General features: G+C 47.2%; 2 protein-coding genes across 3 annotated transcripts; both read right to left on the bottom strand.

The window, feature by feature from the left end:
• Window positions 1-391: 391 nt before the first annotated feature.
• LOC115308191 (myosin regulatory light chain sqh) lies at window positions 392-24,717 on the bottom strand. 2 transcript variants are annotated; one of them, XM_040207192.3, is made up of 4 exons: window positions 24,597-24,717; window positions 23,423-23,637; window positions 15,936-16,165; window positions 392-624 (listed from the first exon to the last, which is right to left on the bottom strand). In XM_040207192.3, the coding sequence occupies exons 1-4, from the start codon at window positions 24,617-24,619 to the stop codon at window positions 517-519; spliced, it is 576 nt and encodes a 191-aa protein (XP_040063126.1). In that variant the 5' UTR covers window positions 24,620-24,717; the 3' UTR covers window positions 392-516. The 2 variants fall into 2 exon arrangements, with proteins under 2 accessions (XP_040063126.1, XP_040063127.1); XM_040207193.3 differs by lacking the exon at window positions 24,597-24,717 and adding an exon at window positions 24,457-24,580.
• On the bottom strand, window positions 7,625-8,375 carry LOC115311040 (piggyBac transposable element-derived protein 4-like). Its single transcript, XM_029969609.4, has one exon. The coding sequence runs from the start codon at window positions 8,360-8,362 to the stop codon at window positions 7,895-7,897; it is 468 nt and encodes a 155-aa protein (XP_029825469.2). The 5' UTR covers window positions 8,363-8,375; the 3' UTR covers window positions 7,625-7,894.
• Window positions 24,718-25,243: the final 526 nt, after the last annotated feature.

Below are 25,243 nucleotides of genomic sequence, written 5' to 3'. Positions count from 1 at the left end.
AATAGTTTTGTATAAAAAAAACAAAAAAAATGAATATGAGGAGCAATTTCAATCTTCCGAGTAGGCATGGAAACCTTCTGAAATTCTAACAAATAGTGCGAGGCACACGGCTCTCAAAAACAAAGAAAAATACACAGGCAGAAAATTATGCAACATCTACACATTTACTCGACTAAATACAAGAAAAGCATCTTGACAAAAGAGATCAGGTGGAGGTATTCCAAATTGAAATTCTCTAAAAAGTAATTGCTGAACATTCGGGGATACCTTACAAATATTGCAAAATGATCTTTAGTATTTGGACCATTCGTAGACATGCTTTGGATATTCGTGGCTGTCAGGGCTTGTGATTGTGGAAGTAATCCAATTGGCCGATCACATGATGACCAGATTCAAAAGAATGCCGTGATTTCTTTTTGGGATGAACGCATCCCTCGAGTGGCACGGTACGTTTATTTCATAACAAAAGGAAGTACAAAAATCTGTTTCAAGCTCTGGTCCCAAACCGATTTTGTTTCACTGGTCGTCGTTCTCTTTAGCCCCATGCTTGAGGATGCGCGTGAACTCCAGGTAGTTGAACATGCCGTTCTTGTCAATCGGCGCCTCCCGGAACATCTCGTCAACCTGCAGCAAGACAAAAAGGTTTTGAAGTTGATAAAATCAAAATGGAAGGTGCAAAGTCAAATCGTGATGCAACTCAAATAAAGATGGTGTGCACAAAAGGCTGAGAAAAAATGGCATGTGGGGCCATCCCTACACTGAACGCTGCAACGAGGCACACATACTCACTATGCAATTGGTTTAGATGGTAATAGCAAAAGCAAAAAGATAAGGACCATGGCGTCGGCTGAGGACCGACTTAAGGTGGGACTAGGGTACTTAAATATGTTTTTTTTATTTATCGAGATACCTTGCTGAAAGTTGGCATGCATATGTATCACTGGATGTTGATTTCAAATCTGCAGTTGAATTTCAGATATCTCTTTTAGAACAAAAGATATGCAAAATATAAAATTCCAATAAGGTAATTTCTTACGGGTCGTTATGGTAATTTCACATCAAAAAATTTATACTTTAACAATATGCAGTGATTTCCAAGTGTTCACCATATATCCTAAAGCTAATTGAATGCTTATAAAGCCATTTTGTCTACCAAAAATAAATCGTGGAATTTCAAAGCAAAAACTTGTCACTAGATAATCCACGTTTTAGCTAATTACTTTTGATCTATTGATTCTAGACGAAAAAGAAAAGCTTTAGGATACACCTCAGTTGTTACTGCAAACAATGATACCAAGCTTACTGAAATCCGCCCATGCAAACATTATGAAAACTTCCGTAAGGCAACGGCTCTAGACAAAAAAAGACAAAGCTGAGAAAATCACACTCAAGTTTCTCCGATGTTGGCACTTTTATATATCAAGTCTAGAGAAAAAAGAAAAGCTTTAGGGTGCAGTTCAGTTGTTGCTGAAAACAACACCAAATTTATTGCAATCGGCTTACGGAAACATAATCAAAACCTCCGTAGAAAAATGGTACCTGACAAAAAAAACAACATGAAACCACGAAATCAGTTCAGTAGTATCCGATGTGCACACATGGTCATAGCAGACCTGGGCTGTAGTCCTGGGTCCTGGCAGGCTTGTGTCTCTTGGCCATCCTCTTCACCTTTTCACTCTCAGAGTGAGCCTTGCTGGCCTTGCGAAGCCTCCGCCTGTCCTTCTCGAGACTCCTGCGAATCAGGCAGCTACCTGTGCTCTAGCCAAGCTGTGCTGCTACAGCCTTGCTCATCTTGGCCATTCCCTGGTTGAAGCGTGACACGGCTTCAGCGACAGCCCTCTCCACTGACAGCAGAGAGTCATGTGTGTTCTTAGAGTTCTGGCCCCAGATCACAGAGTGTAGGCACTCTATGGCGTTCTGCGTCATGTCATCACTGCAGCGCTTCAGGAGTGCCCGGTCGCCCAGCCTCTCAAAGACTGGCTCCAGCGCAGTGCGAATGAAGCCTGGCAGTGGGTTCTTGTGTTGTGGTGACTCCTCGTGGTTGGCCAGTGCCCGGTTGTAGGAGCACCAGGAACTGTCCCCCTCGGGACAGTGACTGTGGTCCGGGGCTTCATCTGTCGACGTCATGTGCAACAAAGTTGCTTGCACTGCCCTTTCCATCCCTGGCACATCATGCTTGTGGCTTCTCAAGGCGTACCCATAGTAGTTTGTTATTTTTTTTTTTATCTTGTCCTGGGTCAGCTTTCCCTTTCCTCCGAGCGACTCTCCCTGTGCCTTCTTCTCCACCAGGGTACGAAGAGCTGCTCCCATCTGCTTGTGTACATGGTTCAGGCAGTCTTTTTTTCTCAATGTCGAGGTATACATAGACGCTGTCTTGTGTCAGGGCATGGAAGGTGCGGCTGTCACCATCAGAAAGGATGGTGGTGTAGCGCAGTCCATTCTTCGCCAGGGACCGCCTGAACAGAATGAGGGCTGCCTCAGTTTCCATACGTCCTGCGTTGCAGTCAATGTTCTTCATGCACTTGTGGTTAATCACCCAGTCCCCATAGCTGTCATCATCTGGGTCAGGTGCACCCTCGAAGCCACGGCAGTACCTTGAGAGGACAACGTGGTCCAGCACCAGGCCAGTGTACAGCTCGAGGATGCACCCCACTGCGATGTTGGAGTTGTGTCCGCGCGTCTTCCATGTGCCGTCAAAAATTATATCTACGTTTCCGGGAGGATTGAGGAAGCTCTCGTAGACGTCCTTCACCACCTCAACACTCGCTGCTTCTGTGGCTGTTGCTGCTGCCTGGCAAGCCTGCACCATGGTGTCCATGTGTCCCCTGAACGTCTTATGATGAAGCCCTCGGTGAGAGAGGTTCAAGGTTGCACAGAAGTCTGCAAGCGCAGTCGCCCCCTTTCCTATGCTCTGTATTCCCTTCATCGCCCTCAAGTTGATCTCGAAGGGCGTAATCTTGGCTTCCCCGACGACTCGTGGAGAAGAAAATCAACTCTCAGCGAAATCGCAGCTCGAACACGTAAGGACCAACTTCACTGCCAGGCCGTATTGCCTCTTTGCACTTCGAAAGTCCTACGGTAGCCATTCCGCATGCCGTGGACGCAAAAAGTTCTTGTAGCACTGTCATGTCCACGATGACGTACTCCGTGCCGCGGTTGCTGTCGTCACTCTCCACGCAGACGTCGAGGAGCTCAAACTTCCGTGAAGTCGCCGACTGATCTGCCAACGAAGCCTTTCTGTCGTCCGCACGTTGTTCGCGCTCCACGCACTCCTCCTCCGTGTAGAACACAGTGTCGATTCGATCCCTAGACGAACTTGGTCCAGCCACGCCCACGAGCGGAAAAGCGGCTTGAGGCATTGGCGAAGCTGTCGAACACAAACTTGGTCCAGTCGCGTCCACCAACGGTAGAGCGGCTTGCGGCATGGCTTGCGGCATCGGCGAAGTCGAAGGTGTCGTTTTCCTCAATGCCAAGGTCTTCTTGTTCCAGGCACGTTTCCTCTTTGTGTTTAGTCTCTGTGCGCTGGCCTTCAAACGGGCGTCCCCAGCTATCAGAACTCGAAGCGAACTCAAAGCACGCAGGCAGAACGAAACAAAGAACTACCACGCAGGAGGGCAAAAATATACCAAAAAGGGAAAGCTAAACAAAGTGGAGGTATCAAAATATTTACATGAACGATGCGAAGAAGACAGGGAACATACAAGAACACTAGGAAGCACAAGAAAAACACTGAAAATATTGATATAGAAAGTGGAGAAATGCGAAGGACAGCGTGCGCCTCGAACAGCGGAGCGAGCGAAAGCAGACGACGCGGGGGCTTGCGGAGCGACCGGGACGACGCGCCGGGGGAGCCAGGAGAGGAGGCGCGCGTTTCGGCCAATGAGAGAGCTGCGCCTCGGAGAAGTGCGCGCTTTGCCCAATCAGCGTCTTTCCTAGCACTGGTGACGGCCTTTTGTGCGGCATCGATGACGTCGTGGCCTTGAGGGGTACACCGCCTTGGAGCGCGGGAAAAATAAGCGCGGGAAACCAGCTTTCGAACAAGACCAAGATGACTCCAATCGGATGAGCCGTTGCGGAGCTCCGACGGCTTGAAGTTTTAGAGTTTAGGCTTGAAGTCAGGTCTGTCAACGCTTACAAATTGTCATTAGTTTCATATTTAGAGATCGAATTGAGCATTTATATTTTGTGAGGACATACTCTGGACTATGTAGACCTCAAAATCGTGAGTTTTGAAAAAAGGAATTTTTCGCGATTTTTTTACATTTTAAGACCCGCGTCCCACCTTAAAGCAAAACGGACCATGACTGAATGAAAGTTAGAAACTGCCGGGTGCGAGAGAGTGTGCGTTTCCTTCGGAATACAGTGGGTAATGATGATGCCCGCAAAATTCCACAACACGGCCACCATCACCTTCGCACTGGCGGCAATGCAAAGTTGTAGCGGTTCCACTGCTGCAACTAACGTTTTGCTTCGAGACCAAAAAACATTTATGTTGCATCCACGTCACAACTGATGAAATGAAAGCACCATTTACGCCTAGGAAAAAAACACTCAATCCCACGAAGCTTGAGAAAACAAATATTCACAAATATCTGAAGGTAAATGGCGCCGTTTTAGTGTCCAAAACATTGCGAGACAAAGCGGCTCCATGAACATTTGATGACCTAGACGAAGTTGCTGAGTCTTGCACTCAAACCCAATATATCTAATCCCACATAATTTAAGACGTTTCCAGCGATTCCACCTCCTCGAAGTGTGCTCCACATCCATTGACGCTGCCAAGCAGGATAACCAGCCCATGCTTCATTTAACTTTGTTAGTTGATTATAGATACCCCCCCCACCCCCCCCAGTTTACAAGACAATTGAATTATCGCTTTTATTGCTACGCTTGCTAGACAAATGAGGTGCGTGGAAGCGGTCTCAGAAAAAAGCAAACGCCCTAAATGCGCAAAAAAATATTTCAAATGCTCGTTTAATTTTGTAGACTAGCTACCCCCATATACCAGTGCTTCGGAGGCACTGGTATATGGAGAACATAAATCAACACAACTTTTATTGCGTGTTGTTCATATTCGTCCAAATACGGTACATTTCTGAACAATAAAACCATTAGTTTTTCCTCGCGTTTAAGGGGGGATATGGCCTGGGAGGGTCAACTTTTGAACCCTTCACCCAATTTGGTTCAAATTTTGAGGGTTATTTCAGCACTATGAGGAAGGATAGTCTGCAAAGTTTCAGCATTATTGGTCAACTTTACAGTATGCTACGTCTCCCGCACTTCAGAAAAAAGACACTTCATTAGGAAGTCTATCGTAGAAAAATAAAATTAGCTGGTGGCAAACTTTTTGCTTTAATGTGAAGAACAATACCCACAGTGCAACCTAGATAAAAAATAAATCACAAAATATTCAATTATAACAAAAATAAGAACATCCCAAAATTTAAAAAGAAAATGTAAAATTTTTGTTTCAAACATTTTTTTTTTTTTTTTATGAAGGAGTAGATTTTTTGAACTGTGAAGTAGTCTATCTTGTTCCCCAGAAAATTTCAGTCCCAGAAAACCTTGAATAATGTCCCTCTGTATTCAGAATGTCAAACGATAGCTTTCCTAAAACAAGAATTCCTGCCAAAAAGTGAAACTGAGAAAAATGCGTTTCAAGTTTCAACTTGTTTTTTTTATTATTTTCGGACGATGCCAGAAACTCGAAATTTACCCGAGTCATTGGTGGCACCTTCAACTACATGAGCATGAGGAGGGCAGTGCGTTGAGGCCCCCCAAAGAGATTCGTGAGCTTTGTGAAACTGATGCCACAGTCTCTTCCAACGACGCCTAGACGTACCGCGAGTTCGTTATCTCGAAACTTGCCGACCGATGGTGAGCGTGGTGTCGCGACGATGTCTCCGCAAGTCGAGCAGCTAACAACAAACTGAAGGTTGATGCCAATTTCTTCTTGCAAGCTCTGTAGTTTTCCGTGGCACTTGAGGCAGAGTAAAATCGCAACAAGAGTCTGCATGGCGGACACATTGAGGAGCCGTTCGGGGGCTTTTCAACGGGAGCGTCTGTCAGCTCCGGGTCGTCCGTAATCCCCGCGTCGAAATTGTGCAGGCTGAGCTTCCTCTCGAACGTGGTCAGCACATCCGATTCGGAGATGAAGCTGTAGGCTCCGATGTCCGCCAAGCACCAGTTGAGCTTGGAGATCGTGACGACGGCGGCGGAGACGGCGACGATGGTGCCGGCGGAGACGGGTCTCCGTCTCCGCCGGCCCTTTGTTTCCGCCGTTGAGAACGCCGGCCAAAGCTACTGCGAGTGCTAACTTTGGAAGCAGGCATTTCTCGGTAGAAAAACTACCAGGAACAAAGAGGGAAAACGAATCTAAACAGCGGCGAACTAGCGATACGATCAGAAGCGAAAGAAGCTGCCGATAGCGCACGCAGGCGGCCAATCGTGAGCCCTGTTTCGGGTCACAACCAATGGGATTGCTGGTATCATAGTTCCCACGTTTTTTCTGCTTGTATGTACGGGGTTCTCCCGGGACACAGATAGCCTCAAACGTAGCAGGCTTCTATGGGCAGAAACTAGAAGAAACAGCGCTTCCAACGAGGGTAAGATATCTCGGCTGCGTCGAACGAGCGCGGAGTAGGCCTAATTTGAAAATGCCGAACTTCGCCGTCTGCTCGCTCGGCGGGTCGCCGCGCGCGACCGCGAGCTTGCCGAAAATAATTTTTTTCGAAATAAATACTGCGCATTTATAAATAAAACTTTCTGAAACTATGCTTCAGAACATAGTGAACCCAAATATAATATTTTTTTGAAAATGCATTTTTTCGGAAAGAAATGAAATTTCGGGGCCGTATTCCCCGTTAAAGGGGCCCTGCAAGCACTTTTTTACTTGTTTTTAATTTGCACCAAACCTGAGCGCACTGACCGTAGTAACTTAATGTAACTTTTCTTTCCTTGAATTTCGCTTTATTTTAAAAGTTATAGGCAAATTAAAATTACAAAAACAAGCAAAAAAGAACCTCCCTCATGACATCCTTGGTTGCTTGAGTGGCCGTGAACTAGAGGAGAGATAGTGAGCTCAGCGAGCGCTCACGGCTGCCGCACTCCGTGTCGACGGCGCAAGAGGGCGCCACTAAAGCGTGTTCTGGATAAGCTGTATACAGCGAGCAGCCAGAGCGGCTCTCATTGCATTTGCTGCGCTATTAAACACTAATTCGGCATGACACTTCACTGGCCAAAACGCTGCCGTACCGCGAAATGGCCAAAACGCAAGACAAAACTACTCGCTGAAGGCCTTCGAAACGCTGAAGGCCTTCGGAACGCCCACTACTCCTTTCTAGTATGCGCCGCCTTTTTCACCGCTTGGTGGCGGGTATGTCGACGGGTTTTTGCTTGTTTCCGTACTTTATAAACTGCATTTGTTCTTTTTTTATGGTCTAAAATACTGAACAAAAACTACTTTTATGAATAATTGAAACGGTTCGCGCCTCTTATATTTTGTATTTCGACTAAAAAGAAGCTTTTAGCGGCTCTGACCAGTAGTAAGCCTAGGACCAAAGACGTCACATTTCGCGCTTTCGGTAACGTAGGTCGCCCCCGTCGGTGGAGGTTTCCGCGTCGTCCGGTTAACCCTTTAAGGGCTCAATAAAAAAAAAGAAAATGCACCAAAATGGCTCAATTTTTTTATGGCGTGAAATGCTTCAATAACATGTCTAAAAGACGAAAACACCTTTGCAAACGTTTTTCAGCAGATAATAATGTTTATTGGCCGTTATGTATTGTCCATTGCTTGACCTCCGGAAAGAAAGGGTTGCTTGACCTCCGGAAAGAAAGGGTTGGTTATGTATACCAATACACAAAATGCACACTTCCTCCGTTGATCCCCTCCCAACTATTGGAGACTACCAACGGTGTGGTAGCGCTCAAAACACGGCACTGCGCACAAGGCCTTCTCGCACCACCTACACCAGATCCTAGTTTCCTTGTGGACGTTCTTGCCCTTGCTGTCTCTCTTCATGTAGCAGACGATGCAGCGGCGTGTCACTTCTCGCTTCTTCTCTGTCGGCGGGATGTGCGACGGGAAGTGGTGCTCAGTAAGCCGCTTCATGTTCAGAGGACATCCTGGCCGCCCTTTCTTGGCACTGCCATTCCCTGAATACTTGGTGATGATCTCGTCAACAAGTTGCAGCCGGTAATCCATGTGGGATGCTCGGCCTCCTTCTTTCTGATAGAGGACAAATGAATTGTATGTCGCTTCATCCAACAAGTGCTGGAAGATCTTCTTGTACGAGATCTTCTTTCGCTTCCGTGGCACTGAGTAGCTAGACAGCATCTGGTCTGCCCTGTCCACTCCACCCATTGTGTGGTTGTAATCCAAGATAACTTCAGGCTTCATGAGCTGGTTGCCCCTTTTGTCAATGAATGGTACCATTTCAGCACTATGCACAGTGGATAAAACCGTTACCAGCTTTTTGTCCTTCCACTGTATCAGCAAACACTTGCCCCTTTGAAAGGCCAGCATATCGCCTTTCTTGAGCTTTGTGGTGGCTAGGCCAGGAGGAAGAATCTTGCGTGTCACTCGTGTTGTGCCATAAACATTGGTTGATCTTTTGAGCAGGAAATCAACAAGTTCTGGGGACGTGTAAAAGTTATCTGTAGTGATGCAGTAGCCCTCGTCCAAGAGAGGCTCCACAAGCTTCACTACAACTTTTGTTGCCATTCCGAAGCTTTCTGTTGCTACTGACAAGGTCTCCAGGTCGGTGCCTTTTCCCGTATATATTATAGAGTTCCATATATAGCCGCTTTCCGACTCGCACAGCAGGAATGACTTGATGCCGAACCTTGCTCTTTTTAGAGGCATGTACTGTTTCCAACTGAGCCGTCCCTTGAAAAGCAACAAGCTTTCGTCGACACTTATGTTGCGCTCAGGCACGTACAATGTACGGTACTTCTTCACAAGCTCCTGATACAGTGGCCAGATTTTTCGGAGCAGAGGTTGAGGGTGTCCTTCCAAGTTCTGGATGGTCGTGTTGTCAACGAAGTGCAGCATTCTCATGACGAGCTGGAAGCGGTTCCCAGGCATTATCTCACCAAAGGCAGGGGTCTCAATCAGGCAGCTTTTCGACCAGTACAGCCTTTCGTTCGGTTTCTTTACAATGCCCTGCAGCATCAAGAGGCCAAAACAAACACGCAACTCTTCACGCGTAACAGGGAACCATTTTCGGAAGCGAGAATGCTTGCCCAGGTTCCTTGAATTCAGCAACTGAGATGCGTACCTGTTTGTCTCAACTACAATAACATCAAGCAGTTCATCATCGAAGTAAGCCTCATAAAGCTCTAGTGGCTGTGGGGGTGAGCTTACTGTGAACGTCAGTCCCAATGAACCCTTGAATTGAAACCGTGGAGGTCTCGCTGGAATATTGTTGAGGTCTATGTGACACCACGCACGGGAGCTGGCGATCATCTCATCAATACTTTCTTCGTCATCTGACTCGCTGTCGTTGAGACTGTCGTCACTATCTTCTTCACTTGAAGAATCAAAATCTAAGTCAACATCCTCATCACTTTCGCTATCATCTGACGGATGACAATCAACCGCACTCGAACGACGCACGGATGATGCCATGTTTGTTTGAAAGCGCGGGAAAATCTCATGCGAACAGGGCGAGACGCAAAAAACAAGGAGAGCATACAAGGAACGTCTGCTGCCATCTAGTGTGAAAACTGTCATTCAAGAAAAGCGTGGATGAAAAAAGGTGCTGCCATCTATGTTTTTAAACAGAAAACGCTACTTGACGAGCTGTGCTCGTCAACAGCCATTTAGAAAGTAGCAAAGTACCCATGATGTGGTGAGCTCGTCATAAGCAAAAAAGTGGCAATCACTCATGACGAGTTGAGGTCGTCATAAACCCTTAAAGGGTTAAAATATGATGCACTGATATTTAGTTACTCCCTCCGTGCCCGCTGGCTTGCCCGAACCCTAAGAGACGTGGAAACCACAAAAAAGGAAAACGCTTAAATATGATTGCAGGGCCCCTTTAAGGGGACATGTGGGTTCTTGAGTCATTTTTTTTTTATTTATGCTAGGATCTTCATCATATTCACCATGTAAGCATGGTTTTTCTTGCTGATTTCAAATATGTAATTAGATTTCGGATAGCTCTAGTGGAACTTGAATTATAACAAATTTGTCAAATGTAATTAGGCCCTTTGTTACGGGTCATTAGTGCAAAAGTTTTCATAAAGTTTCAGAAATTTTTATAGAAATGTGTTCACCAAGGTGTGCTTTGTGCAGTGATGCTATTTTAGACCAACATTAGTGGTGACATATGCATAAAAACATGTATGTTCAGAAGCTGCAAAATGGGCCTGCTATTAATTTCAAGGAATAATTAATTGTGTTCATTACATAACATATAATAAATGGAAAATAGCATCACCGCACAGCTCTATCCATCCTGAATCAAATGATACCAAAATTGTTTTGACCGCCCAAGGCAAACCTGAGAAAAAGCCCGTAAGGTGGTGGTTATATTCAAGAAAACACGAACAGAGATACAGGCACCCGAAGTTCACGAACACCTTATGAGATCTCAAAGCAGTTCAGGGCTGTAGTCCTGGTCTTTGTCCCTTGTGTGCCTCTTGGCCAGTCTCCTCACAGTCTTCTCACTCTCTGAGTGGACCTTGTTGGCCCTGTGAAGCCGATGTTGGTCCTTCTCGTGACTCCTGCGGGTAAGGCAATGTCCAGGAGCGAAGCCGACACACTCTGTGACAATCTTGTTCGTCTTCATCACGCCTTGATTGTACCGGGAAACTGCCTCTGCCACTGCCCTCCGCACGCTGAACAGGGAAGCATGCTGAGTCTTCGGTGAAAGGCTCCAAATCACAGAATGTAAAGACTCGCTTGCATTCTGAGTCTTTCCGTCACTGCAGCGCTGCAGTAAGGATTCGTCACTCAGCCGGGCAAATATTGGCTCCAAAGCCACACGGACGTCAGTCGGCAGGCTGTTCCTGTGCGCAGGTGGCTTTTTGCCCTCGGAGAGGGCGCGGCTGAAGCCACACCAGGACTCTGCACCCTGTGGGCACAGGCTGTTGTCAGGTGCAGAATCTGTTGAGGTCATGTGCAGAAGCGTAGCCTGCACCGCCCTCTTCATTCCTGGCACGTCGTGTTCGTGACCTCTGAGGGCATAGCCATAATAGTTGGTTATTTTTTTCATTTTGTCTTGTGTTAGCCGACCTCTTCCTCCAAGGGGATTCCCTTAGGCCTTCTTTTTCTCCACAAGAGTGCGCAGAGCTGTCCCCATCCTTTTTTGTACATGATTTAGGCAGTCTTTCTTCTGCACGGTCACATAGCCATACACTTCCTCCTCAGTCAGGGCATGAAAGGTACGGCTGTCACTGTCTGACAGGATGGTCGTGTACCTCAGCTCATGCTTGGCGAGGGACCGACGAAACATGGCTAGGGCTTCTTCAACTTCCATCCGGCCTGCCTTACAGTCGCTGTTCTTCTGGCACTTGTGCCTCTCTTGCCACTCCTCAAAGTTCTCCTTGTCAGGCTTTGGCCCCACCGTGCACCCCAAGCAAAAGTTCGATACCACCTCGTGGTCAATCACGAGGCCGGTGTAGAGTTCAATTATGCATCCCACACCGATGTGCGAGTCATGGCCCCGAGTTTCCCAGGTCCCGTCGAAGATAACATCAATGTTACCTGGAGGGTTCAGGAAGTCTTTGTAAAGACTCCTGATTACTGCAGCACTTTCATTTTCACTGGCTGCAGCAGCTGCCTCAGCAGCTTGCAACATTTTGTCCATATGGCCATTGAAAGTTTTGTGATGGAGGCCCCGGTGAGACACATTCATGCACGCCCAAAAGTCGGTGAGGGCAGCCGACCCCTTCCCGATGCTTTGCATTGCCTGCATCGCCCTAATGTTCACCTCGAAAGGTGTGATCTTGTTGGCGCCGGCCACCCTTGGCGATGAAAAGCGCTGCTCACGCACCTCACACGTTGAGCACACTAGTACCAGTCTGTGCACCAAGCAGTAGTCGGACCCATATTTCTCAAGGGTCACAGTGTTTGCACCACACTCCTTGCAGTTCGTACGCGAAAAAAAATTGTTCAGTACTTGCATGCTCACAATGATGAACTCCGTTCCGCCGTCAATTTCAGTTCTCTCCGAATCGACGTTGAGCAGGTCGAACTTCCGCCGACTCGCAGACTGCGACGCCAAATGGCGCTTTTTTTCTTCAGCTTCTTTCAAAGCTTCGGACTCCTCTTCCGCAGTCTAGTAAATGGTGTCAATCCGGTTTCCATCGAAGCCCGACGTACTTGGCGTAGCTTCGAGATCGACTGTGACGGGGTTGGTGTCGACGGGGTCATCGACGGGGTCATCCCCACGCAGCTCCGACGAATGCAGCGCACTGTCGATCGGCTCCTTCACTCCCTTGTTCCAAGCACGTTTGCGCTTCTTGCCGTACGCTTGACGGGTCCGCAACTTCAAGCGATGATCTCCGCGCATGCTGCTTGCGAGGCTCTCAAACAAAGCACAGCTCCTCGCAGTAACCACGTTTCGCGACGTGCAGCGTGACAGAAATGCGGAAAGAAAGTTTGCAGAAAACGTGTACACTAGTGCGTGAACAACAACGACAGAAAAACTTACTCCGACGAGAAAGACATCTACAAAAACAAAGCTTGACGATCTTGAAGAACGCTCCGATAGCAGAAAAACAAAACCATGCGGAGACACAAGAGCAGACGACAGAGCTCGCGACGGAGACCGGCGCGTGCGGGTGGAAAGCGCCAGGAGAAAGAAACGGAGGTAGAGTAGCCAATAGCCGCGACGCATTCCCGGGAGCGTGCGCTTCAGCCAATGAGCGACTCGAGATCGTGCCGCGGCAAAACGGCAACAGCATCGGCTGCGCCGCGCTGACGTCATCTTCAGTGGTGGCAAAAGAAAGGGCGCGAAACAAGCTTTCAAATGATATCAAAATGGCGGCAATTCGTGGAGCAGTTTCGGAATCGCGATTGCGCAAAGTGCAGCCTCATTTCGACGCTCGTGCATCGCTCCGGAGTAGCGCGGCTCATGATAAAGTCGTTTTTATCGTGCTTTGAGATAGTTTTCAGCATAGATCTTTTGCATAGAGGCAGTTTAGAGTATGAAGGCTTCAAAAAACCAATTTTCTCAAAAACGTTTTTTTCGCGATTTTTTACTGTTTTAAAACTTGCGTCCCCCCTTAAAACAAACTACTTAAACCTCCAACATGCATGGATCTCAGACTTCTGCTGGCACTTGATGGCTTATCAAAATGAGACCATCAAACGAAACACTATCTATTTACCGGGTCCAGAATAAATTATGGTCATTCTTGTAAGATGAAAACAGACGCTTGGCACCTGTTTTCATCAAACGAGTCACCTGCTTTGACGGCGACACAACCACATCGATATGGTAGCTCCATAACATGGTTCAGAATTATCTAAACGAGCACAACACGGTAAACCACTGTGGAAAGCAGGAAAGAGTACTCAAATAAAATTTAACATAAAAAAAAATCTTTTTGCTAATTTTGATGCAGCATTTGCACGTCGGCACTGGATGGCACAGCAAAAGTGGATTGGCCCACAATGGCGCAGTGATTCCACCCCTGCATAAACAAATATGTAGTTGTCCTACTAAAGGCACGCCACCTTGTAAAACTCGCTTAGGGGCAGGGAGGATAAAAAAAAACGGGGGATCTAAGTGCCACAAGGGCGCCCAGTAAACTCCTCCATTCTTGGGAACTCCCGGAGCAGTTTGCCTATCAATGCGGATATCCCTCCCAGCGGCTGGAAAGGTCCCAAGAGAGATTTCCTGGCCACGTGACCGGCTCCAAGGACAAGAGGCCAGATTCATAAAAAACCTCTTACCTACGACAACTTAGCTACGAAGTTCGTAAAGTTACGATCATCGTAAGATGAGGCGAGAACGGTATTCACAAACGCGATCTTAAGTGAGAGGAGGAAAGTTACGACCTCTTACGGAGAAACGATGACTTCCGGTGCTGTTGCTATGGCAACGGCGTCTTCGGCAAAACGAACAACCAATTAGAGAGCTAGGCATAGTTCGGAGCACGTGGATTTTTAATAACAAACACAGGCTAACCACTCGTTGATAGACAGCCCCGTGTATGTCCTGTCCTGTCTGTGTGTAAATGTGTAGTGTTCAAGCTGATTCTCATAAACGCGGGCGACCTTTCCACCACCGCTTGTCTGGGGTTCGTGTCCGTGCAGTGGTATATCGACGCTAACAGGATTTAAACGCTTCGTTGACCGCTACAAACTCGACCGCTACGAAGTCAACACAACTGTCATCATTGGTAAAAGCCCCGTGCCAGTCGTTTGCAAAGCGACGTAGAAGGAAACAAACCGCCGGGGCGTTTCTCGCGTGCTCGGAAATGCAGGAGTGAGCCGACGTTATAAAATATACGTTTGAACTGCGAGAGTGTCAGCAAGAGTCATGCAAATACCTGTTCACACTCGGAGCGGACGCGTGCGTTTGACCGAAGTGCTGGATTCAGACTGCGTTTCGGTAAGCGCTTCGGGACCGATCTTCTACGATTGCAACTCGATACTGACGTGACACTCGGCAAAGAAAGGTTGGACCGGCATCGCGTAGCTCCCACAAACTGATACAGCTCGACAGTTAAAAATGGCATACTAATAATAAAGTGTACATACCGTGTTGCGAAGATAATCCATACGGCGTTTATTTGAGCTCTATATCACACAAAACAAGGAGATGGAATCGAGGAGTCCCTTTTCGACGACAGCTTTCGTCACCGCTGTCTCGGAAAACAAGGTGATCGAGATGATAAGGGGAATCGGTTGACCTCTGAAATTTAGTTCAGCTATCAAACTATTCATACGGGGAGGGTCCACAAGGGTCGCGCGGGCATATTCCATTCAGCAAGCCAGCCGGTCGTGGGCAGAAGGTCTTGGCCAAGGACCGTCCGAGCAATGCTGCGCCGCAACGGGTCGGAGTGCCTGCTAGGCCTATATATTCTGCCGAGCTCGCTTGGTCGGTGGGATCGTCGCCTTTGTTGCCTTTTCCGGGTGGCTGGATCCAGCGTTCATGTTCGTCGTGGTCGGTTTCAAGTACTTCTTCATTTTTTTCTTGCTGCTTGAAGTCGGGACGCGCAAGAAGAGCAGGTAGAAAAATAAATGTCCGTTGGGTCGTCGCGACCGAGCAAATGAGCGACGTTGTCGGCCATGTTAATTTGATCGTAGAAAGTGCGTAAGACAGCTTCGGAGCTGTCGTAGGATTTTGTCGTAACCTGCGCAAAAGTTACGACAATTTCGTTTCGAGAATACGGATTTTCTCTCAAATTTGTCGTACGCATTTTTTTCGTCGTAAGTTCGCTTTGAGAATCTGGCCTAAGAACTACCTGGCGTTCTGGCCAATTCCGCTCGTCAACGAAAGCCTCACCCGTCGTTTTCTTAGATTCTCGCTTAACACCACATTCCCCAGATATGAACTTACATTTCAAGGGAGGATATAAATTCCCTCTAAGAGAGGAGGGAATTAAGGCAGCAATTCGCTATCTCGGCATAGACCATTTTGTGCCGCGTAGAAAAGGCTGGCACACATTCCACAGTGCTCCAACGGTCTCGAAGCTACTTTCTTAGGCGGGCATCTCGCTCTGTTTGGCGTCTTCTTCGCACGAGAACGAGCGAGACGCAAGACAGTGCAGAGTTGTGGCACTGTGGACGCTGTGCTAGCCTTGACAATGCACCGGAAAATGGTAGCCGCGGAGCGTTCTTGTAGGTGTATGTCTTCCCCACAAAACCAGTCACGGCGCCAGAAAATCCTTCCAGCTACTTCAGTTGCAGGGAGAGATGCTTGCATTCAGCAGCATGCGCAGCCTGAGAGGCGAGGGCAGAGTGGGAAGTCTCTCACGTCCTCGTCGGTGAAGCGATCTCCCATGCTGGTGAGCAGCTCCCGCAGGCGCTCCTCGTGGATGCGGCCCACATTGTCCTCGTCGAAGCAGGCAAAGGCGTTCTTGATGACGTCCTCTGGGTCGGTGCCCTGCAGCCGGTCCCCAAACAGCGTCAGGAACATGGTGAAGTTGATGGGGCCGGGAGCCTCGTTCATCATGCCCTCCAGGTACGGGTCCTCGGGGTTCTTGCCTGCACGCAGTGCACACAATTGGGAGGAGATTCAATGGTTGTGCCCCTAGCAACTTCAGAACTACACCCATAGGGACAACAACGACACAGTGCACGGCCGACAAAGTCAAATGCCACGTTTGTTCAGCTGGGGCTCGCATTTCTCCATCACCTTCCGTCCTGCGTGAAAAATGCAGAATGCACCAACCGTGTGTCCAGCACTTGCTCGGCACAAAGGCCAAAGCGGATCAAACTCGCATTTTCCTCAGATAGCTTTTGGAAGAGATCCGAATTTTCACGTCCCACCAATGTAACCGTTTATTGTCGACACATTTTACGTTACATCGTGCTCCCCTCCTTCAGAAAGATGACTTGTTTGTTTGTATAAGTTTATTTGAGAAAGAACTTACAGAATGTCTCGGGGGACATGGCTAAAGGCACTTTGAAGTGCCTGACGAGGCCACGCCGCCCTTTTTGGCAACAGCGGTAGCAAAACAAAACAAGAGTGACATGCTTTCACTGCTATACAATAAAAAACAAACACAAAAGAAGACAAATAACAAACAACCAGGGGTGTGCGAACACAGGTGGGCCAATTATCTATAATATTACATTTTGCTACAACAGGTCAAAAAAAAAAAAAAAAAACATTTTTGTGCTATTACATGCATTTATCATTCAAGAAGTTTAGGACATATTTTTCGTTGTTTTATTCATCCGTAAATAAAATTTCTTTCACACTTTTCTTATAACTAAGGGGTGACCTGGCGCTATTTAGAAAGTCTAAAATAGTTGAAAATAAAGGACTATTGAGTTCACGGGCCTTGTGTTCAGTAAACGTCAAGCTCTGGGAAAAACAAACTGGCTAGAACATCCCATATCGTTCTGTCTCCTGGCCAGTGACGTTGGAGCACCGCAGCTCCAAGCACGTGTAGCAAAAGCTTACGCCGCATAGCACAGGAATCGTGGCTCGGTGCCCATGCCTGCCAACTTCTATTCCAACAATTTCAATGAGCATCGGACCAGTGCCCTCTGCCTGGTCCAATGCAGGAATGCAGGATTTTCTTTTCTTTTTTTTTTGGGGGGGGGGGGGGAGTTTGAAGCTTCATAAGCCGTCTTTCAGGCTAAGCCACTGAACTAACCTGCGAGAGAAAAAGGTCTAACATTTTCCCATGCCTTTCGGTCATCTTGGAGAGCAAAGCGTCTGTGGTCCTAGTGGGAATGGATTGCTAGCACGCCTTCGATAAATGCCAAGAAACAGCAAAACGTCACTCGCAAGGTATCCATACCATTTTGTTCTTAGCCCGAGACTGGGGCAGGAAAGGAGGAAAGTTTCAAAGTAGAAGAAAAATGAACAGTCGAGGATTAAGTCTCGGGCTAAGAACAAATGCTCCAGTCTTGGGCTAAGAACAAAATGGTTAACATCCACCAGCTCGCCTGCGCAATCGCTACATTATCATTGGTATCCATAGTTGCCGATGGGACAAGAATGGCAAAGAGGCCCCTTTCAGTTGTCTCCTCTTTAGTGCGAGCTTTCCGCCTTTGATGCCACTTCGGCATCTCAAGAGCATAGTGCGTGCCCGCGCAGCGGAAGCACTCTGGAAGGCAATGAGCGCATGCTGAAGGCTAGGCATCCAAAACAGTGCCTTATCATTCAACCTCACAGCAACTAGTATAATTTTTTTTCCATAGTCATTGAGAGGAACATCGAGCACGCCAGAAGCCGTCAAGCTAGTGAGGAAAACTAAAGTTGACGAGCAACCAAACAACGTTAATGCTTCATGACGAAACAAACACGCCCGACCTTTAATGCTTCATGCCGAAACAAACATGCGGGACCTTTAATCATCTTTCCTTTTCCCGATCTTTCATCGTTCCTTCCCTCAAGTCCGCCGGCGTCGGAATTTATGATTTGCCACGCTCTGCTTGTGCCTCTGCATCCTTGCCCACGCACCACAAAACATTGCACAAGGATGAGACGCCAAAACCCGAAGCTCAGCCCGCTCTGCCACATGTGCGCACCATTCCGTAGCCACATTTAAAACTAAAAAAGTCAATGCACGTAAGAAAAAACGTTGCGAAAAGCATGCAAGAAAAAAAAAATGGGTGTCTCCGAGTAAGGTTCACAGTGTCCATTGTACAGCAAAAACTCGGGCTCTGCCCAAATATAGCTGTTGGGATCAGATGCCAAAAAGCTTTACAACTTACCGTCATCCAATTATAATTGTGAAAAAACAGCGTAAAAGAGACGAGGACAAAAAGGGAGGACTGCGCAGGACGAGCGCTGACCAGCAACTTACATTTTATTGGAATGTATAAGGTGACACTGATCGCACAGGCACAGGGCACACCGTAAATTTTGCATTTCTTTCTTCCTTTTTTTTCTTTTTTTCACTTCACATGTTAAGATTCAGAAATTGAATCTCACTGTTTGTTAAAGTCAATGAATGTTGGCTCATACACAAAGGTCTGGCTTCGCTATGTCGTATGCTTCTTTTATTTCTCTAGACATTTGGTCTTGGTGTTCAAACAGTACGGTGGTCTCTGAGAACCATGGTTCGCAAGCGCAATCTAGACAATGCATCGCTAAGTGCGAGTATGCAGTCTCAGGGAAAGAGGTGAAGAAGGAAAAGATTTCAGTCGTCTCATCTACTCACCACATTTCACATAGACTTAAAAATGTAGCATCTGGGTACGGAGCGAGCATGGTTTTTTTTTTCCTGCAACAAACTAAGCCGGTTATACCCCGTGGTGAAAGTACACAAAGGCAAAGGGTTAAGCGAGTGGATTGTCGTAACAGCTGCAACGTCAAGCACTACATCAAGTTCGTCACCTGCGTAAAAGGCACGGTCCACTTTATCCCTTTCTCCTAAGCGTGCTCCTATAGTGGACAGACGGGGCGATGATTGAACATCCAACTCGGAGGACACCACAGGTCCTTGAAAGGAACCGCATAATCGTATTAAGTGATGCACTGTCGAGATTGCGGGTGCAAACCGCGGTTGTCCAACACTACCGTACTGTCAGAACACCAAGACCAAACGTGTAGGGAAATGAAAAAAGCGCACTACATAACAAACAATACTCTCGTGCGTGAGCCAAACTTGTGAGATTCAACTTCTGGATCTTGGTTAGCCCGTAGAGTGAAAAAACAAACCACAGTGGGATACGTGCCTGCACCATCACAGCACCATCTATACATTGCAATAAAAAAACAGTTATTAGTCAGTGCTTGTCCCGTGTAGTCTCCTCTATTTGACTTTGTCTCTTTCACACTGTCTTTTCACAATGAACTCATACCAATTTTTCATATTCTCCATTCTACTAAGTCTAACTATAAAATTAAAAATGATTTTCAGAAATTTCTAGTGAGAAAATGGCACACACTCCCAGCGTTCGTGGGCTTCGGCCACCAGTTTCTTTACAGAAATTTCCGAAAATTGCTTCTAACTTTTTAGTTAGGTAAGGTCAGTCTGCCTTGGAGGTATGGTAACTCAGGTTTATGTGGTGGATGAGAAATATAAGCAATGCAGTCCGACTGCAGCCCTGGGGTCTCAAACGCACATCATGCAAAAGTGACACATGACCAGATGCCAGTACGATGCTCATCCAGATCAAAATGGGCAGGGGTGGCTATTCAAGCCAGAATACCTAGGTTCCTGCAGCTCAAGCCCCCATTGTCATCTACTGCAGTGCATTAACGCACTCTCAGTTCTCTACGGAAGAGCGTTGTTCAAAAACAGTCCTTCTGTTGCCCACACGTGAACAGGTACAGGTTGATAGCAATCCTAGCATCACCAGTGGCACGTCTCCCATGGCAACAGGGAAGGACCTTTTTCAATCGACACTTCATGTGGAAACTTTACGTTCGCCATAAAAACCACAATAGAACTGCTTTCGACCGTGGGCAATGTCCATCCAATGTTCTGCCACATGTGTCCATAGGGCGGGCTGATGGTGTAGTGAGCACCAGGCATTCTAGGAAAAATGTCAACTGACTTTGACCCGGTGAAGTTAATGCAAACTGCGGCACAGAGGCTCGAAACATTGGAAAACGTGCATTGCTTGATGGCGATGACAATGTTGCAGAGTGTTTCTCGAGAGCTCCAAAGCCTCTTAATTCTCGGCACAAAGTCTGTTTTGAGTCTGACCTGGGCCAAGCCAAATCTGCACGAGATGGCGTGTTGACAGTGTGCAGCGTGTGGATGATGGACGGTACCAGCCGGCACGCGATTTTGCACAACAATTTGGCGTGGTTAATGACAGAAACAGATTGTTCTCACCAGCAAACATAAGGAGTTCTCTTTCTCTTGACGACAAAAATGTGTATTATCACCAAAACGGCAAATAAAAAAAAGGGCAGCTGACACGGGCGGTTTCGACACGTCTCTGTCGGCTTCTTTGCCAAAAAAGATGAGATCGCTCAGGAAGAGATGATTGACAAACAAATTATTGAAAGCGTTTGCGATTCCTTAAATTTTTAACACGATGCTGCACAGGACTCTAAATACCCCGGCTCTCCTGTCCCAGGTAATAGACGCTTTGCAAATTATTTTGTCACTGCCCATGACCACATCACAGTGCAATTGCTGTTTGACAGTAAAAATCACATCATGCCGCGGTTTTTTAAAATAAGTGCAAGCAGTCCAGACCAAGTTAGCCCTGTCATTAAAGCATGTTCATGTGTCACCACAACTAATATATTATTATTACCAATATATTATTGTTTTTGGCCAAATTCACGATAATGAAGTTCTTTTTCGCGTGCCCAGTCAACTTCGTTCTAGTGGGATTCCACTGTATTCAATGTGCAGCACAATATTATTTGAGATTGGAAAACAAAAGCCTACGCTAATGTGCATAACATGACTACGGTGCTCAAGAAGTTCTCCTATGCTTTTTTACCTACAGGGCCAGAGGACAGCAGACTTAAAACACAAAATTGAGACCTTGGAGGCTGTTTACATACCAAACCAGTCAAGGAGATCAGAAGCAAGCCAGCAAAATCCCTGGGTCTAATATAGGCTTCTTTAGAACCCTTAAAAGGGCACTGAGACCATCCTGGTGCAAACACAGCCTGTGCACCCTAAGCATCCCAGAAAACCCGAAATTACAAACCAAGCATGGCTTTCATCCCCATACAAAAACACGACCACACAGCATAACGTGACTCTTTTTACTGGTAGAGAGTTTGTTTCACATGGCACTGGCAACGTACAAGTTTTGCCCCAGAATGCGTCTGAGGGCCACACAAAGAACCAATCTCAAACAAACTTGCCAAGTGCAGCCTGATGCTAATGCCACCAAAGCTGTCATGAGAGCACCAGCCACAAATCAAACCAAACGATCTGCTGCGTGACACGACAGGCGGAAACACGACAGTGCAGTTGCTGCAGTGCATAGTTTACATTTGCAACGACCACAAAGAACTTGACTGTGATCGAGATATTTACAGAGGGCATAAGTTCCCGCCACAAGCTGGCAACAGCAGCTTCCAATCCTGGTAACTATTTACACTGGAGAAAACTGTTGATATTATTTGCACAGAAGCTTGATCAATTTTAAGCGTGAACCACTGAAACAATATGGCTCAAAATTAATCTGCTGGTATCGGTGCTTTCGATTCGAATCGTCGGCTGCATACGCCTGAGTTCGATTTTGGCCCCTGGTGAGATTGAGAGCTTTCTCGGCGGATGACTGAATTACAGAACCATGATGAGACATAGTGCCACAGCTTTTTGCTGGACCACCTTTGTGGACAAATGAGGCATGTTTTGTCTGCTCACAAGTCCGCAATCAAACAGTTGATTGGTGTGACCTTTTCACCCCCTAAACAGATGGTGAGAGAAGTCTTGTGGTCACCGATGCGTTTTCCTGAGCCTACTCAGCAGTAGATTTCAGCACCCGTATGGCAACAAAACGACTCAAAATTTGCAAAGGAAGAACAAGCCATTGATTGCTTCCTTCGTGAAATAGGACATGCCCAAAATCTAAGCCCTCAATCAATTCTCTTGCATGCGAGACAGAATTCCTAGCAGACCAAGCTAGGTACTTTCTCACTTCTTGTCTGCAAATGACAGCTCATAGCAGACAAACACCCATTCTTCACTTGCAAGGTGTCCGCTCACGTTCCTTGCTTTAGCAATGCACAACTGGGTTGCATTATGGCGCACATCCAATTCTCTCGGCGTGGAATGCTGGCACCAAAACAAACTTGAAATGCAGCTACTAGAAAAAAGCCATGCATGATCATAGTTTTGGAACTTCTAGGATGCATACGAAGACTGTGCCATAAAAAAAATTCTACACAAATCTCGAAAATTGAGCATAGAAACTTTTAGGCCCACTTCAGACGGGCAACTTTCCCAGAAATTTCGGTGTTGCTGGTGAGTTGTTCTTTAGCTTTCCCTAGTACGACACGAATTGGTCGTATGGCGTCCAGCTCAAAACAGACGAGCAACTTGGACAACTCTGAGACGTTTGAAGTGGCAGCAGCCACTCAGGAACGCAATATTTTCACGTGACACACCGTGCCAGTGATGATGATAACTAAAGGCTTGCTTCTGGTTTGAAATGGAACGTTTTTGGAAATTAACCGTTTCAGAATGATGAGTTAGTACTCTTAACGCCATTCAAAAGTATAAGAACACGTTTAGAGCGTGTAACTGTGTTGAAATAGTGAAAGAAAAAGAAAATTTAATGATGAAGGCAAATCACAGCAATTGGTTGCTGCGTGTGAACGCGGGTGGCCCGTGTTGCTGGTGTTGTGATGTCAAGTTGCTGGGAGAAATCGTCCCGTCTGAAGCAGGCCTTAGATAATTGCTTTTGTGGTCACAATATTGGCATGAAAAGTCTCGTAACAGCTACAATCAGCGGTAGCTATCATCGTTTCTGTGGCAACAATTCAGCAATGGCATGGCTGTAACAATTTAACTGCTACTTCACCGACTTTGGGAAGAGGGTGTACCCCCAAAGCAATAAATATTTTCTGTCCAAAGTAAGTCGCTAGAGTATCCAAAGGAGAACACGCCGCGATCGACACTCACTGACGTCATCCTTAGCCCCTGACGTCACCCCGATCAAGAGGGGAGAAAGAGAAAAGCTTTGGCGACTTGGCATTTGTCCCATTTTTTTTTTTATCGCCTTATTTCGGACGAAATCGTCGGGACATGTGTCACCCGCAGTCTCCCGCGAAACGCGCGTGAGCTCTACACAAATCTAACCGAAAGACGGCTCCGAAAGAAATGGCGCCGAGCATGACAAGGCGGTATCGCTCACCCAGAGAGGCGAGCATGTCGTGGAGGTCCTCTTTGCTGATGAATCCGTCCCGGTCCTGATCAATCATGTTGAAAGCCTCCTTGAACTCCTGGATCTGCGCCTGGTCGAACATGGCGAAGACATTGGACGTCGCGCGCTGGGCGCGCTTCTTGGTCGGGCCCCGCCCTTTGGTCTTGCGGCTAGACATGCTGTGTTGGCTGCTGGTGCCTCGGCCTCTGAAGAGACCAAAAAAGAAAACAGCGCAAGTCGGAAGGAGGACGCTGCATTAGGCCTCGACTGTGACACATCGCCGGTCCGTCCGCGAACGAAAGCACGAGAAACTTCCAAGCGGAGCGATCGGCCGGGCTTTTAGGGCAAACCAGAAACTGTATACACATCGCACGAAAGAAGAATAACTCGCGGACACTTCGGCACGCAGAAAGGCAATAGAGCATTTTGGGATATCGTGCTGTGCGGATTGCAGGCCCGTACTCAGTAATTACGTGATCGAAGTGAGCTATGGCATACGAACTGCCAAGTGTCCCTACTGGCCCGACAAAGTTGGGGACAATCCTAGCCCTCCCTTTGCAAATTTTGAGTTGATCTGCTGCCATACGGGTGCCGTCTGGTCGGAAAGGTAATCTACCTACACCGACGAGGAAGAAAGATTAAATAAAAAAATTTCAGCTACAGGCCTGCGGTACTCAATATGGGCTCGACAGCTTGAGCGACTGAAGCGTTCCGTCCTTGATAAGTTGCTAGGTAGGCTACAAAGAGTCGACTGAAGCCTCGGCCCTTCTGTGGTAGCTGCCACTCCCATGAGCAAAAAATGTCGCCATTCATTACAAGCGCGACATTAGCAACAAAAAGTGCGTTAAACTTAGTGAGAAAGTTGTCGTTACACAGGGAACGCTTGCGGAAGAAGTGCTGCTAACTGGTCAAGTTTCCCGTCTTCGAGCTTCGAAGCTACCAAGCGTGGAATGCTACCTCGGGGCAATGGGCGGCGGTGATGACAGCAATGAGGAACGATGTCGGAGACAACGACAACCGCTTACGGGCAAGGGCTGCGGGTAAAAGCTGATTACGTTGAACGCTCGAACGCTGCTGGAATGCCTTCCGAAAGCGGAACTTATTTCGTGAACGAGGCGGAGTCGGTACCGCGGGAGAGAAAAGCACGGCCAAACCCCACACTCACACAGATTCACCGGATGAAGTCATTCACTTCATCCGCAGGAAATGCACGCAACACCAGCGACGCAAAGAACGAGCTCTTGCCAGCTCTTCACCGCACTCACGGAAAAAACTAAACATTAAAATTAAAGAAAAAAAAAAAAAAAAAGAAGAACGTCGACCGCCAGAGGCGCTGTCTGTGAGTTTTTGTTTTTGTTTTTTTATGGGGCAAACGGCTGGTAATTTGACGTCATTATGGTAAGTTTGTGGAATTAATGTAATATATTCTTAATGATTATACGCTAATGTACTAATTATGACCATAACGTTCACTGCAGCGACTCCTTTTAATTTGCGTGACGTCACGAATTTACTGATGCATAGGACCGAAGCGCTCAAGTTTCGCCGCTGACTACAGCGCCATTCCAGCCCCTGGCGGGACGCCCGAATCCGAGTGGCTCGTTGTTTTTCGCCTCGCTTCTCCGTCGTAGGCAGTCGGATATAACATTCATTGCGATAGAGACGATATAAAAGCCCGGCTAGCACAAATATTTCGTTGTTGATCGCAGCAACAACCTCCGATATCGTTGTAGTCAATCCTTAAAATTCTACCGCTCCCCTGAAAAGCCGTGCGAGACTCGAACGGCGCCAAGCCTGGACCACGTCGGTGCT

The sequence above is a fragment of the Ixodes scapularis genome, unplaced genomic scaffold (assembly GCF_016920785.2).
Source record: "Ixodes scapularis isolate PalLabHiFi unplaced genomic scaffold, ASM1692078v2 ptg003032l_1__unscaffolded, whole genome shotgun sequence".
NCBI lineage: Eukaryota > Metazoa > Arthropoda > Arachnida > Ixodida > Ixodidae > Ixodes > Ixodes scapularis.
The sequence above is the reverse complement of the archived record's forward strand: the minus strand, read 5'-3'. Positions and strand labels throughout refer to the sequence as shown.

Coding starts and splice junctions, on each gene's coding strand:
- LOC115311040 (XM_029969609.4), bottom strand. CDS start 8,362: ATGGGTGGAGTGGACAGGGCAGACCAGATGCTGTCTAGCTACTCAGTG.
- LOC115308191 (XM_040207192.3), bottom strand. CDS start 24,619: ATGACTTCATCCGGTGAATCTGT. Junction 23,638..24,596: donor ACTTCATCCGGTGAATCTGT/GTGAGTGTGGGG, acceptor TGGTCTCTTCAG/AGGCCGAGGCACCAGCAGCC. Junction 625..15,935: donor ATCGCTTCACCGACGAGGAC/GTGAGAGACTTC, acceptor GTCTTGCTGCAG/GTTGACGAGATGTTCCGGGA.